The sequence below is a fragment of the Ixodes scapularis genome, unplaced genomic scaffold (assembly GCF_016920785.2).
Source record: "Ixodes scapularis isolate PalLabHiFi unplaced genomic scaffold, ASM1692078v2 PGA_scaffold4__175_contigs__length_147842914, whole genome shotgun sequence".
Lineage (NCBI taxonomy): Eukaryota > Metazoa > Arthropoda > Arachnida > Ixodida > Ixodidae > Ixodes > Ixodes scapularis.
In genome coordinates this window covers 113,951,022-113,966,903 of record NW_024609879.1, presented here as the reverse complement: position 1 = coordinate 113,966,903, position 15,882 = coordinate 113,951,022, and the positions used below count along the sequence as shown (strand labels likewise).

At 39.6% G+C, this 15,882-nt stretch overlaps 1 protein-coding gene across 9 annotated transcripts in view; it reads left to right on the top strand.

Annotated features, from left to right (window-relative positions):
* The window catches only part of LOC115308579 (TNF receptor-associated factor family protein DDB_G0272098-like), a 183,088-nt gene that overhangs the window by 87,654 nt on the left and 79,552 nt on the right, over nucleotides 1-15,882 (top strand). For all 9 annotated transcript variants that reach the window (XM_040220927.3, XM_040220928.3, XM_040220924.3 and 6 more), the window contains 5 exons: nucleotides 1,910-1,984; nucleotides 9,470-9,544; nucleotides 11,978-12,046; nucleotides 13,010-13,069; nucleotides 14,682-14,756. In XM_040220927.3, the coding sequence (XP_040076861.2) occupies nucleotides 1,910-1,984; nucleotides 9,470-9,544; nucleotides 11,978-12,046; nucleotides 13,010-13,069; nucleotides 14,682-14,756 (354 nt within the window). The remainder of the gene's footprint in view (nucleotides 1-1,909; nucleotides 1,985-9,469; nucleotides 9,545-11,977; nucleotides 12,047-13,009; nucleotides 13,070-14,681; nucleotides 14,757-15,882) is intronic.

The window sequence follows — 15,882 nt, the reverse complement described above, 5'->3', positions numbered from 1 at the left end:
TCCTTGGCGCAATTTGGCGCAATCGGCGCAGCACTTCCATCACTGATGTCAGGCAGTTTTTATCGCGCACCCGTTCTCTGGCTTCTCCCTATTTGCAAAGATTTTGAGCGTGCGAGTGATGATTTGAACCCAGAACAAGCATCTTCGCACATATATTCATGAGCAGAAAGAATAAAGCAGCACTTATTTACTGGAAAGCGGACTATATTACGTGGCTTTCGATCTATTTCGATCGTCTGCATGCATAAGGAGTTACTTATACAGTATTACTGCGTTTAATTCTCGCCATCTCTTGGTTTTCCACATGTCCTTCGTTCGTTTGGCACGTATATCCCCGATGCTAGAAAGCGCCGACGCCGTGTTCGCGCTAACAGTGTCCGACAGTGCACATAAATACATTTACAAAGTGGTTTTAGCCCCGTTTTTCATGCCACGGATTTAAAATAAAAACGCCGTAACTGACAAATTATTTCGACTGCGTGGCTGAGAAATGTTCCAATATGCCCAGCACGTACGGATTATTCGTGATATTCGCTCTTATAATCGAAATCAGAGAGAAAATGCACTCGCTTTTTCCCATAGAAATGCATTACCGGAAGTCAATTTCGGACTGGCTGCTGTCTGCTCCAATTTGCAGCAGCACACTAGCGCCAGTTGAACCTCTAGCGTGCATTATAATAACTCTATGGCCGTACTCATTGGTCATGTTGTTTGCTCCGAAAACGTGCTAATGTGCGATACAGAAAAGGACTAATTAAAACCATTTAATATTAATATAGACTTGAAGTATATATACTAACGTATGTTTATATATATATATTTTATTTTATTTAATAAGTGACATCTTCGTCTAAACTCCCACTGACTCTAAAAGGAAGGCGATATAAGTTTGGTTTATTCATGATTTCTTTGTAAAGTTAGCACTTGATGTCGCTGATACTAGACACTACAATTTCTACGATGCGTCAAAAAGTACGGGTTTTTTAGGCGGCTATGTTTCTCGCTGTGGAATACAGGCAAAAAAGCTATCATAACACAGCATGATTGGTTGGTTTCGTGTGAGTTCAGGAAGTGGATTACATTTGTAAATTTTGGCTTGCTTTAAATTCGCATATGTTGTACTATGCAAAAGATAACGCTCAGCATTTGAAAGCTGAGATATGTTGAGATTTTAAAGAATAAAATTTTACAGGACCGAAAAGGATGTCGGAATTTTTTTATTGTTGTCTCTGACTTGTCATACTCGTGCTCGAGTTCAAAATGTTTACCGCAAATACATCATACATCTGAAAAGAGAAATTTTTTTTTCCCATTTCTAATAGTATTAAAGCTGAGCAACCAATCTTTTCTTAAAGCCGCGTCAATGATGTTGTAATGCAATATTGACACATTATAGCCTAATCAATTTAAGCGAGTGATTGTAGAAGCACACGTTATTCCAGAAAGAAACTCTGTATGTGAACGAAGCCTTCATTGTAGAAGCGTCATTCGTTTTAATATATTTTATGGTATTAGCGTCAAATGATCATGCTTGCTAATAAGGAATAGTTTTAATAAATAAAATATAATATATAATAATTTTTGACTGGGAATGATTATAATATCTATTATGTATAGCGTTTCCAATATGATACAAATGTGTATTTAAGAATGCAATGTTTGTCCGTCTATATTAATATCATTAAAGCTGCACTAAAATAACTCTGCTCCAAGCAACAATGTTCTAAAAAACAACACATTTAGATAAACAACAACGTGGTGCCTTGACCGCAGGTTCAAAGTTAAGTTTGTACGAAAGAAGATAAACTGCTCGTGCTAGTAGCTCTTGGTTTTGGTTTATAGACAAGACGACATAGTTGGTGTTTTGGTTTATTCTTCTAGAGAGCCTGATCCATATATTTATTTACAGGAGCACAGAAAGCAGTGTGAACTAAAGAAACTTGCTTGCGAGTACTGCAAATTGTACCTGAAAGGCGATGATGAAGTGAGTATGGGTTATAAATGTCAAAACGGACATCTGACCTGATCCTTAGAGATTGATGTTAAAAGTCGGTGTCTATTCTCCCGGCAGCAAGGAAAATAATTTGCCCGAAATTCTACCGGCAGTCGCCTCCTATTGGCGGCGGCAATCAGTTCATAAATCAATGTTTCGTCGACAGATCGCTTCATCGACAAGCAATGTTTCACCGGCAGATCGTTTCATCAACAGCTCAGATTAGATTTGTTTTCTTAATGAGTCGCCCCAGACTGTCACCGCGAAGCGGCGTTAACGGGTGGGCCGAGTAGGTTATCACGCGCTCCAGTGACGCGCGACCAAATGTCCCTGCGGCGTACAATTCGCGTAACGAGTGCCAATGAAACGTATCCATGAAACGTGTATCCACAAAAACTTGTCCACAAAATATGTTTCCAAGAAATGTCGGGAAGATAAAAAAGTTAGTATTCTAACGGCAGTCGCCTCGTGATTTCAGACAACCAAAAGATTCTACCGAGTCACAGTTTAAAATTTTATTACATCGCTTTCTGCAAATTTTAAATTCACCTTCCCACCGTGGACGACCACTTTTCTTAAAGGTCTTGTGCAAAAAACAAATAGTTTTAATAGCTTTCTGAGTTCGCGAGAGAAGTGGTTAGGGAAGCCCGATTTATAAGATATTTTGAAAAGGATATATGTGTCCACGGCCTCGTGAACAACACTTGTGAGAAGATATACTTGGTCGTTGATATGAGACAACTCAAAGATAGAAGCCCAGTCAACACCCGACAGCTGGTGATACATTCCAATGTAGTCCCTCGCTGAATACATGTACGATGTGTGGGGGGAGGGGCCATTACAGAGACTGAGGACCGGAGGATCAAAAACAGAAAGAACTACATCAAGAGCAGGGTGATATCTACCCTCAGAAACCATAGAGAGTTCGCTTTGAGCAACACACGCACCGTCCGTGTTTGAAAAGCATAGATCTAAAGCGCTACCTTGGTCGTTTAGAATGTTATTGGGCTGTCGAAGATCTAAAAAAAGTAAAGTTAAGGAGATAGGTGCACCTTTGTTTACTATAAAAGTTGTCAGCAAGGACATTGAACTGTGTCCAGTTAGTAACTGGAGTTTTAAAATCCCCCAAAATTAATATCTTGCTTCCCTGTAAGTCATTCATTGCAATTTCAATGTCAGCGAGACGTCTGTGGAAATCATCGGGTGTCGTCTTACGAGGAAGGTAAACCAGACCTATTAAAATACGTTTTCTCCTAGAACACTCAATTTCCATTCACAGAGACTCGGCAAATCTTTCCAAATCATCACGTCTTCGTGAGCTATATTGTCTGTCAACTGCGACCAATGGGTCCTCCTCGGCCTCGGTAAGAGAAATTATGATCGTGATGGTAGAGATCAAAACCGGGCGGGAAGAAGTAGGAGCAACTAGCACTAGAACATAATCAAGCTTCCGTTAAGCAAACAATTGAATATTTAGAGACAGTAATGTTCGTAAAGAAACATTGAGCTTTCGTCCGCAGGCCACGGACATTCTGATAAAAGAAATTGATGTTAATTATATTCGTACTTAGTGTTAGGCTTGTGGGCTTCTTCGGACGAGTTAAGGAGCTCTTGACGAACTGCGGCTTTGAAAGGTTTAAAAAGACAATCCGTCGGCCTTAAAGCAGGGTCAGAGAGTTTCTCGAAGTCTTCTGCAACTATAGTGACGTGAAATTAGGCGTAGGTATTGTAGCGAGTCTTCAGTGAGTGGCGCTTCAAGTTTTCCAAATCGAGTGAACACAGGGGCCCAACGAACTATGTCAGTAGAGGTGGTGACCGGATCAATCTTGGGTCACAAACAATGCTCTCTGGCGGGAGGATGAGGGGGCAACACATGCCGCGGACGCTCCGGCTTGCGCAGGGATACGAGCCTTCGGGCTGATCGGGTTTGGCTTAAGCAGGCTGTGCATCATCTTTCGACGCTCACCAGCGCTGAGACCCGTGCCTTCGGGCTGATGGGGTTCGGCTTACCAGGCAGCGCATCATCTTTCGACGAGACGTTCACTGGTGCACCTGAAGATATTGCAGAGAGAGCCGAAGCGGGAGGGGAAGCGCAGGACAGCAGAAAATGTTGTTTTACCACAGAACCCTGCCTGAGCTTCAGCATCAATCTGTGCTCGCTTGCCAAGCACGTCGCGTAAGCTTTAAACTTCCGCCCACAGGCAGGCGATGGAGCCTGCCTGGAGTTCCGCTTGCTGTGTTTGCTAGCGGCGGAGACGAGCGTTGTCTACACTGAGGGAAGCAACCTCCTCGGCGAGGAAGAAAATTCCTTCCAGCACGTCGAGGCTGAAGGCTGGGGGCCCCAAGTGCGTCCAGGTCATCGGGACCGGAGACAGGTAGCGACACCGGACGAGTAGGGTAGGCCGATGGCGGCGGAGGAGAGCGGGTGAACAGGTCGTCGGGGTCATCGGAGACCGCGCCGCTGATGTTAGGCCTAGCTCCCCCGTGTATCTTCACTCAGGCCTAGAGGACAAATGAGCTCACCTCACGCTGAAGAAATGAGCGTTCGGTCTGTGGAAAGCATACGCACTTCGTATGCGCGGAAAGTTGGCACTCAGTGCAGCGCAGAAATCTTTGTCGTGCGTAAAAGCAGCGAGAGTAAATCAGACAGGCGTCCTTACTGGGCAGCATCTTCGCACTAATAATAATAGTAAAATGTATAGCAATAATAATATCAATAATAATAATAATAATTTAATAATAATATTTATTAATAATAATAATATTTAATAATAATTACGAACCAATCATTCAGTCCATCAGTCTCTATTGTACACTGCCCAGGAACAACCCTGAGGTTTTGGTGCTGGTACACTGGTGGATTGACATACATTATACAGAAAAATACAGAAGAATATACTAAACAATATGGCATGGCTCAAAAGTTCAGACATAATGTGTTTCGGGAGAATGAAATGAAAATAAATTTTTAAGCATACTAGGCAGTACAGAAGTAACTAGTAGAATTAAAAAAGATACAAGGTAGCATCAGCAGACACGCAAAACAAGGCTGTATGACAACGAATGCACAACCAAAAGGCGCGCCATGCAGATGACAAAATTCAGTCAAACAAGAGTCATTCTGGAATGCTCAACCTGCTTGAGCAAGTTTTTAATAAAACAAACGTCCTGTAGCATGGGTGAAAAATACTAAGTTTGTAAGGGTAACGACTCAAACGCTCCGCCATTCTAACAATTGGGTTTACCGGACCAAAATTTGCGGAAACCTAAGAAGATGACTGAATCCGAATATGCACACGAGGAACCGTAAGGCACAGTTCAGATAACAGGCTAGGAATATTGATGAGACCATAGAGCGTTTTAAGCAAAAATAGGAACTCCACATTTTTTCAACGCCGTTGCAGGCTAGGCAATCCAGCACGTTGTAACGCAACCTCATATGTTAAACAGTGAACATCCTCCCTAATGTAGGGATGTTTAAAAACAGAAACAATCTTTTTTTTTTTTTGCATATGTCCTATTTTCAAGGGGTGAGTTTTAGAGATTTCATTCCAAACAACTGACGCATACTCTAACTTTGGCCTTTGTAACGAAGAGTACAGCGTGATATAAGCTGTCAGGTTTTTGAACTCTCTGGTTAAGCGAGAGACATTCGCAATGACGACCCAACATTCGCAATGACGAGTTAACGAGCTTACCAACGTGACCAGATAAAAAAAAAAGTCAGAATCAACCACGACTCCGAGATCTTTTATTAAACTTTCTCGAGATATCACCCCTTGAATATTATATCAAAAATATATATTGCGAGTTTTCCGAGTCTCATGACCTTGGTTTTGGACGGGCTCAACAGAAGGTCGTTGTGAGAGCACCATCCGTAGAAAAAAACACGTATCTTCTTTGAGCTTAGCACAATCATATTCAGTGTCTATTTCTCTATAAATTATCGTATCATCAGCGTATTGCAGGAATGAAGAATTTAAAACAGCAAGAAAGACGTCATTTACAAAAATTGTGAACAGAAGGGGTTCTAAAAGATTCCAGAAAAACGCCAGAGCGTGCCATGTATAGAACAAAGAGATAATGTTGTTGACTGGAACGTACGGGTCTATTTCTGACAAGAAGGTATTAAACCAGTCGTGTACCGAGCCGCATACTCCGTAGGAGGAAAGGTTGGATAAAATAATCGTGTGATTCACCACGTTAAAGGCCTTGCTTAAGAAAAACTAGAAAACGTCTAACTCGCCTCTGTTACATATCACACGAGATGCAGCAGACATAAAAATAACAAGATTTGTAATAGTTCATCTGCAGCTCATAAATAAATGCTTATTGGGAATTGCTAAGTTTCATTACTGAAAGACAGGAATTGATGGACAGCTATTTCAAAGATCTTGGAAAATGCAGAGAGAAGAGAAATCGGTGTATAGTTACGAACATCACATTTTTTCCCCGACTTTAGTACCGGACCAACAGCAGGGACTTTCCGTATTTTAGAAAATGTTCCTACACTTAAGAAGCTGCTAAAATACTGAGCGCAATACCGGTGCGAATATGTCGTGATAAGTCTTGGTGGTCATGAACATTTATGAAGGTATACAAGAGTGTGGGGGCAACGAAAGCATTTATTGGCTTTTGTCACGCCGCCAAACTAAACATTATGAAGACAATTATGGAAGAACATCCGTGAAAGGGCAGTAACTGCCGTACAAAAAAAGTCAGCAGAAGAAAAAGGTGAAAAACAGTTAGGAAAACACAAAAAAAGCAAGATAACAATTATGATGCATAGCGGATGAGTACTAGATATAAAAATATTTTGGAAGCATAACCATTAGATAATATAAAATCCTATCATTGTCTTCAGCTGTCTCAGTGACTTAGCGTGCGGAATTTCACAACTCAAATTATTAAAGACATCAGGTACATAATATTCGCGTGTAGACCTGCCGTATCGAGTCCGCACAAAGGAAATTTTGAATGCCTCTTGAAAACAAAACGAACGAAGTAAAGGGTTTTGGTTTTAAAATCATCTCGCCAAAAGTAGCGTAGGACAACACTTTTAATAAATAGTGCTTTGAGACGTGGCAATTTCAAAAAGGGAAACAGTGCAGTGGCGTCAGGAATTAGCATGGCATAGGAAGCATTTTTCAATATATTTTTCAAAATTCAATCACTTTTTTTATGCCACTAGCCGGATCGGTGTCAAAATACAGTTACCCTATGTCTTAATACACTATATGTAAGCGCATGAATGATTATTTTACGTACTGAAAAAGGCATGAGTGATTTGTTATTATATAGCAGGCAGCGAGCACTCCTCAGTTTTGTGCAAAGAGATGTCAGTTGAGTACTCCACGTTAAACCACAGTCGAAAACTATGCCAAGGTATTTTACACATTCGACATATACAATGGAAGACCTTTGCAAGATATATATATTGAGTGATCTTAAATAATGGAAACATTTAAGTGCATGTATTTAAGGGGATTATGGAAACAAATCAGGTTGGTCTAATTTACATCGATGTCCATAAGGTTTTGTTGAAACTAGTCCGTGATCGTTGTCGCAGCGCACGACATTGAACAGGCAGCATCTTCGTAATTAATTTGGCGCGTGAAAATGACCATGTCATCTGCATAATGATAGAGTTCGGCCTCAGAAATAAATGTCTTAGTATCATTAACGAACGAATGAGACATAAGTAGAGAAAGAATGGAACCGCGAGCGACTACGCCCGCTCTCAGTATTGTTCATGTACTTCGCGACTCTGCTGTAAGTACATGTTGTAAATGGTTTGTAAAGTAGTTCGAAAATAAAAGGAAAAACAAACGAATCATGAAACCCAAAACTTTATAACGTCTTCAGTAGGAGTGAATGGCTAACGGTATGAAATGCTTTTGAAACATCTTAAAAAAAAACAAAAATAGCGTAGCTAACATGGTATTTTTCAAAACGGAAAAGTAGCAAACCTTGAAACTCCTTTGAATAGAGGCCTCACAATAGCGGTTTTTGGTTCTTCTGGAATATCGGAACTTATAGAAAAACCTTTGGGCATATACGGTAATAATAATAATGGTAATAACTATATTTGAGTAGGGTAAGGATAATGTTTATGACAATAATGTGGATTTTATCAAAATTAATATTGAGAGTATCAATATTAGTATTTTATTATATTAATAATAATATTTAATTGTAATACAGGATGTGATGCAACGTCGAGCAAGATTTGGTCGCCTCGCAACCATTTTCGGCGCCTCGGTTACTACAGTATCGCTATACCGGGAGCGAGACACAACAGAACGGGGAAGATGAAACTCGCGCCTTGCCGGAAATTCCTCGTGAACAGCTCTATACAGAAGGCGCACCGAAGTAGAAAAACTCTCAGTCTTTCCACTCCGGTGAAGAAGGAAGACCAGCGAAGCTGTACTCTGGTGGGAATGAAGTAATGGCCGGCCGCAAGTCGGCAAGCCAGAGTGGAAAGGCTGGAAAGGTTGCGCCATCTATGAGCGACGGCGGCAACCAGAGTTTTTGTCGACATTTGTTTGGTACCGGACACGATCCTGGGGAACCTAGCTCTTAACAGTTCCGCTGTAATATAAAGAAAGGAAAACGAGAAAAGTTGGAGTGTTCGGCGGGAACGTTAAAAGCCTGGACAGCTTGCTCGTTTAGCACATGCTAGAAGAAGATCGTGTCGTTGGCGTCTGCGTGATTACGTGCAGTGACTGAGCGGGAGCAACCACTCATCTATTGAGCAACAAGCGCGGCTGGCATTCGAGTTTTTAAAGGTTATAGCAATTCAAAACAAAAGTGGCAACTTCGCGTGTTTTTGCAAAAAATTGCAATATTGTAAAGGGTGTCCCCGAAAATATTTCACATCCTTCATTCCAATGATATCTACCACATATTGAAGAGCTGTCAGATTTCTTTGCGTCTGTGTCCGTGGAACGTACGATACAAAAAGCGTAAAATATGGCCTGTTTAGAAAATCGCAAATATACGAGGTGTTTCGAGAAAAAAAAAAGTCGTGTTTTTGAATTACAAATATAAACTACGCATCGCCAAGCGCGGAGTTCCCGTCCAAATGTAGCGCTACCGGGCGAAACCAGACGCCAAAGTTTTGGAAGGAGCCGTTATCTCTTTAAAAAGTTCAATATATTGGAAAATATTTAATGGTTAATTGGTGGCCGAAAAAGCCTACGAATACATGGGTCTGAATGGCAAAAACTACGGAGAGTAAGCCGCGTTTTGCCATTGAAAGGCTTAGAAAATCAGTAAACTTTTGAATAAGACAACGGTTAGTTGTAAAAGTGGAGCCTCGTACACGCCGCTAGCGCTACATTTTATTTAGCCGGAGACTGAACGTTCGGTGATTCACTTTGGCGGTGAAAATATCCCTCCTGCTGTGGTTTGTCGCACGCTGTAGGTAAAATGCCGCCTGTTAATATCTAAGTATCGTTAATTTTGATCTTCCAGAAAAAAGCACATCTTAAAATCTGCGAAGAAGCTTCAATTGAATGTGCTTTTAAAGACTTTGGATGCAAGGAGAAAGTGAGTATATTGTGTTTCGTTACATGAACAGGCGTTATACTGTCAATACTTTAGCTGGATTTAGACACGTATATACATGTATAAAATATTTCTTGGCACCCATGCCCAACAAGTTTATTTACTTTTTAGTAACGCATTTTACCTTGAGTTGATACCTCTTAAGATAGGTGCTCGTACAGTGTTTAAACCCCGAGAAATATGTTCAAAAATACATTTAGACTAATACCTTGCAGTGGATGAAGCGTGTTGCTAAATACGGTGTTTTTCGAAAGACCGCAATCCAAAAACCCTTGTAGTTAACAAAACTTGTAGCATAGATCAATCAATCAATCAATCAATTTTATTTACATCATCATCAAATAGTGATGTGGGCTGCAGAGGCAAAAAGTCAAAACAGTTGTGACTTGACAAGGCCTCTGCAGCCTTACAATTGGCATACGGTAACAAACAACAGCTACCGGGGAAAACAAGCAGACAGCGACATGGGAAAAAAAAATAAAACACTTATATACTCTATTTGCTGTTAGAGGAAGGATTTGACCTCTTACACAAAGAACGAAAAGAAACGACAGCATCTAGTGACTGGATGTATACAGGAAACAAAAATATATAAACCGGATGCATTTACAGCTCACAAAGACAATTTATTTTTTATTTGTGAAAACAAAGTTCTCGAATTTCAATGAGATGTAGGTTTTAAATGTTTGACAAATTTTTTTTTAACTTTATTTAAGACAAGTGGAAGATTATAGCTTAACATTTGAAACCCGTAGTTCGTGCGATTAAATGGAATTTTCCAGCGCTCCCTTTCCCTAACGTCATAAGGTTTAGAAATGGGAGTTAAATTTGAAATACAAGTAAAAAATGGTTCATTACATCGGAGGGTGGATCTGTATCGTGTGAGCAGAGTAAATTCATATGAATCAAGTATCGATGTTAGATGCAGCTCTTTAAACAGAGGACGAGTGTGTATGTCAAAAGACACATTTCGTATAATGCGGACAGCCATTTTTTGAAGAATATGTAATTTATTTAGGTTGGACTGGCTTGTAGTGCTCCACACCAAGCTACAGTAATTTAAAATAGGTTCAAAAAGAGCTTTATATATGAGCAATTTTAAACGACAAGGCAGTATATTTTTAAACTGGTACAATTTTCCCAGCACTTTTGAAAGGTTTTTAGCTATATTGATAATATGATCATTCCAAGACAGGTGGTTGTTAAAATAAACTCCAAGTGTTTTCACATTTTGAACGAGTTCAATTTGAGAGAGGCCAAGAACAATATTAAAATTGGAACTAACATTTCTATTCTTAGGTCTGAAAAGGACCGCCTTGCTTTTGCTCATATTAATTTCTAACGAGCTTACTACACTCCATTCATATAGCTTCTGTAGTGTGGTGTTAGTTTCATACACCAGTTCTTGTATTTCAGTGCCTGAAAAAAATAAGCTAGTATCCTCAGCATAAATGATGAAAGAGGGGGTTCTACTGATGTTAACAATATCATTTATATACAAGTTAAATAAAAGAGGACCCAAGATGCTACCTTGTGGTACTCCAGATCTGATAGGTTGAACGGTAGAACTTTGACCATTTATTACAACACATTGCCGCCGAAAATTAAGATACGATTTTATAATATCAAGTGTTACACCACGGACTCCATAACATTCAAATTTTTTTTAGAGTAATATGATCGATACGATCCAACGCTTTAGAATAATCTATAAAAATACCCAAAATTAATTTTTTTTCTTCGAAAGACTTCAAAATTAGCTCATTCTGTTGTAACAATGCCAATTCCGTTGATCGGCCTTTGCGAAAACCGAACTGAGAGTCTGTAATTATTGCAAATTTTTTACAGAAACATGTTAATCTATTATGAATGATTTTTTCAAGGCATTTAGAAAACACAGGTAATATTGATATAGGTCTATAATTTGAAAAATCGTTTTTGTTTCCACCTTTAAACAAAACAATAACTTTTGCAATCTGCATTTTTGTAGGAAATACACCACTAAACAGTGAGGCATTCACAATATGTGTTAAAACTGGTGCCAAGACATCTAATACATACTTAATTGGTTTGATCTGGAAATCATCTATATCAGAGGAGTATCATAATATCAATTATGAGGACAAATAGGGCTTAGCGGCTATCTATAATAAAGGGCAAGAACCAGCATGCTAATAATTCATGAGCCTGAACTCGCGCACGTTTTAAATACCCTGTCTAAAATATACCGACATTAAGCCAAAGGGACACCGAGTGACTTTGTTGCGCTGTGTGTGACAAATGGGACAAAAGTTGTTTCTTTAAAATTTGACAATAAAAAAGTTTATTTTGGTAATATTTTAAGCTTTAATATAGTTAATGCGTAACCATTATATATTGCTCATACTACAAGCTATTTTGAACAATTGTTTTAAGTTCCCAAGGAAAGAGATGCAGGAACATGAGAAGGACCCACACAATGCACTTCTTAATCAAGTGATCCTTGTGAGTATACGTTGTTTTTCTGCTGTGTTCCTTGTATAGGCGTCTAGTGGTCTGTCTAGTGCACTCGTATGTGGAGCGTTCCGCGAGCCGTTCGCCAAATTGTATCCGCGAAAGGTACGCATTTCTCAGAAATGGTTTGTCACCTTGGTGTCTGCGAAGAAGCCTATTTAGAAAAAACAACCTAAAAACATTTGGTATATTTAGATTCTTAATAACCTTCATTAATTAACTAATTAATAATTAAGTTTCATGTAATGGTTTTACTTATAATCTTACTTTTTCATCATTGAAAACTAGGATATCAGCGGGCCAATGGAACTTTAATTTAAATGGTCCAATTTATTCAATGGGGTGCCAATGACAGCACAATATTGTAAAACATTAGAAGCCTGTTGGCACTTCATTGGGAGTGGTATCCAACTTATCCAAAGGGGTGCCAATGAGTGCCCAATATTTGAGAACATTGGATACCCATTGCCACTTTGTTGTAAATGGTATACAATTCATCCATTGGGGTGCCAATGACCGCCCAATATTGGGCGACATTGGGAGCTCATTGGCACTTCGTTGGAAGTTGTATCCTATTTATGCAATGGGGTGCCAATGACTGCCCAATATAAAACAACATTAGGATCCCATTGGAAATTTATTGAAAGTGGTATCCAATTTATCCGTTGGGGTGCCAATGACCGTCCGATATTGGGCGACATTGGAGGCTCATTAGCACCACATTGCAAGTGGTTTCCGATTTTTCCAATAGGATTCGAATGGTATCCCAATGTTGGTCATAGAAAAGATAAAACGGGACAATCATCGCCCATTTTCTCAATACATTTTCAATATTGGTTACAGGGAGAACACAATGGGCCGCTGATGGCCCTCTTTTTCTGAGATATGCCCAATATTGGACCAATGGCCTCTGCTGCTTGGGGAGTGTTTGTTTTATTGTGTTTTCAATTACAGAAGGCGATGGACACGATTTCGGAGCTTCAACAGAAAATAAAAGATATGGAGCGGTGCAACGTATGTATATTAATTTTCAGTAAACAACAATAAAGTTAAATGTTTTTACTAGAAATGCACGTGCAACTTGTATATACTTAAGCAGTGAAATTTAATCTTTGTTAAAAACGCTTGCGAGTGTACTAACATTGAACACTGCAGCGTTCTCAATATGATCCAGATTAGCTTCGCCCGATGATCAAAAACAAAACTGCCACGCAGAGAAATTTCTTCAAGCATGTAGGAATGAACTCTTCATGTGCAGGTTTTACTCGTAGCACTTGCGAGAAATATTAATTTCTGCATTTCAGAGACTTTAAGGATTTACAAATTCCATGCTCCGTGCGAGGTTAGGGGCATTAACATACGATCATATCAGATATGATTTAGGTTAGGAGGCTCCTCACCTCATGTTAACCTGAATCGGGTACCGTGGGTCTGCACAAATGTTACTGTGCTAAAATACGGCCCACGGCCTTGTACACGTTTCTAAAAAAAAAATATAATTTAACAAATTTCAAACATTTTAGCTTAGAAATTATTCAATTAGATTACTTGATTACTAAATAATAAAGTAATTGTTCGTTACTTGAAAAGGTAGCCGTTACTTTTCCGATTTCTTTATTCTCAAGGCGTCAGATTTTTTTTGGCGGTTTGAAAACCGGTTTTTTTATCTGTTCAATATTGCATTAGGATCCACAAATCATACACTAATTATCTTCTTAAGCAAGCAATTTTTCATAAATTACCCTTCTATCGGACACTTGGTTTGATGATTTATTTGTACAGAAACCTGTAGGAACAAAGGCGCCTTTAGAAAGAAAGGGGAGGAAAAAAAATAACTTGGAAGTAATTTTGATACTTCCAAAAGTAATAAAAAATGTTTGCCATTGCTTGGTAATAAATGTATATAAATGATTAAAATTGCTACAAAATATTTTCAAGTACAAGTAAATTGATTAATTGTAGTGGGTACTGCGCAGGTGTGAATAGGGATAGTGTCAGGACCTCTGCGGCTCGCATGAGGAGCCTGGTGTAGGTCGCGACAGGTGTCGACATTGGTGCTTCTCGGGAAGGTTGGTAGAGTTGGGAGAATGCGCCGTGATAGGCAAGTTGCGATCGTTTGTAAACGCCTTGAGCAATATCTCTGAAGCTTTGCGGGCTGCAACGAATTTCTACCGTCGTGACGTCTGCCGCACCGTGATTGTTTACGCATGCAGCCTCAGAAGCTCCCATTGCCGAGTCACCTCGGTCCTAACACTACTCCACCCTCTATACTCGTAGACTGTAGAATCGTCTCCAGCCCTCCTCCTCTTTTGTCATCTCACATGCTGTCTATGATGATTTAATTCCACCCTCTTCAATTCAGTTCTGCAACTCTAAGCCAAATTTCTTATCAACGCAATTTTCGGCGTTCTGTGCCTTCGCGATGTAAATATAAAAATTGCGATGTAAAATCGCGTTGTAAATATAGGGATACGGAATTCGCAAAGTTTTTTGTGATGGTATTATTTTGAAGTCGCAATGGCATGGACATAAAGTCAAATTATCATGATTATATTTATTTATGTATGGATAAACAAGGAAATGCATCCTTCAGTGAACATAATTACTACTGTTTATTTTTTTCCAGATGTCTCTGCAGGAGGAAGCGAAAAATGAAAAAGCGAAGCTGGTAAAAAAAATACAAGAACTGGAGAACCGTCAGGTAGAGCCAAATACATTTCACTGGAATAATATTTAAATATTTCTTCGTTTTGTAACCTACCTTTAATATTAATATTAAAAATAATAACACTAATCATAATAATAATCTTTATATTCGTGTGCCGAGAAACCAGCCGAATGCTTTCACTTTAGCGCACAAAGAACGTGTAAACACCAAATTAACAGAAAACAAACAAAACACATATCAGAGATGGGTAGCGATCGCTTGCAATTTCTTGTGGTAAACAGAAAAAATCACTGAATATTCTGATACCTGGATGGTCAAAGAGGTCGAACGGTGATTGTATGCGTGACAAGGGGACCTGCAGATAGTCTTGACATAAAAGTTACAGTGATTCCTAGTCAAACGGGATGGGACATGCATTTGATGGCATTCGATTAAAGCGAATCATTATGTATAATTATATTTACTATACTGTGCAAAAAAATATATTCGCATTCTGTTCTTCTGTCAGACAGTGACCTCAGCAAGAACTTATCGAGAAGAAAGTTCTAAACAAAATAAAAGCGGCGCTGAAGATTGCGGTCGTAAACGATGCGTTTTTGTACTCTTTAAATTTTTTGTTGACTGTGTTTCTAACAACCAATTTCAAGATGCAGAACAGAATTCAAGCGTTCACCTAACTAGAGAGCAAAATAAACAAATAATGCAGGCAGGGTTTTTAAATTTCTGCAGAATGCAAGATATCAGTCAGGTAAAGTTTGTAGTTGTTTTTCCTCCTGGTGGTGTGGGAGGCAGGTTCCGCTCCGATGGTCTGGAGCGTGGTGGCACGGACGTCGCTGAATGTTACGGGTCGACTCACTGCTTGTAGAAAACTATGTGCATTTATTTACACTCTGGTTACAAGTCCCAACTTGGGAGACCATTCTGCCTCGTCTAAAGTCTCGACCCCCGTCTCCAATTTCTCTCAATCAAATCCAAAGTCCGAATCCCTCAAAATCCTCTCCGCACTCTTTTTGTAGGCCCGTAGGGGCCTCCATTTCCCTCAGGAACCGACCAATCTCTTCAAATTCCACCACTCACACGTGGTACACTGTTCTCCAATGGTCGGCGAGCTGTCATCCCGGCGCTCGAACCGCCAAACCCGAATTCCACGTAGAGTTGT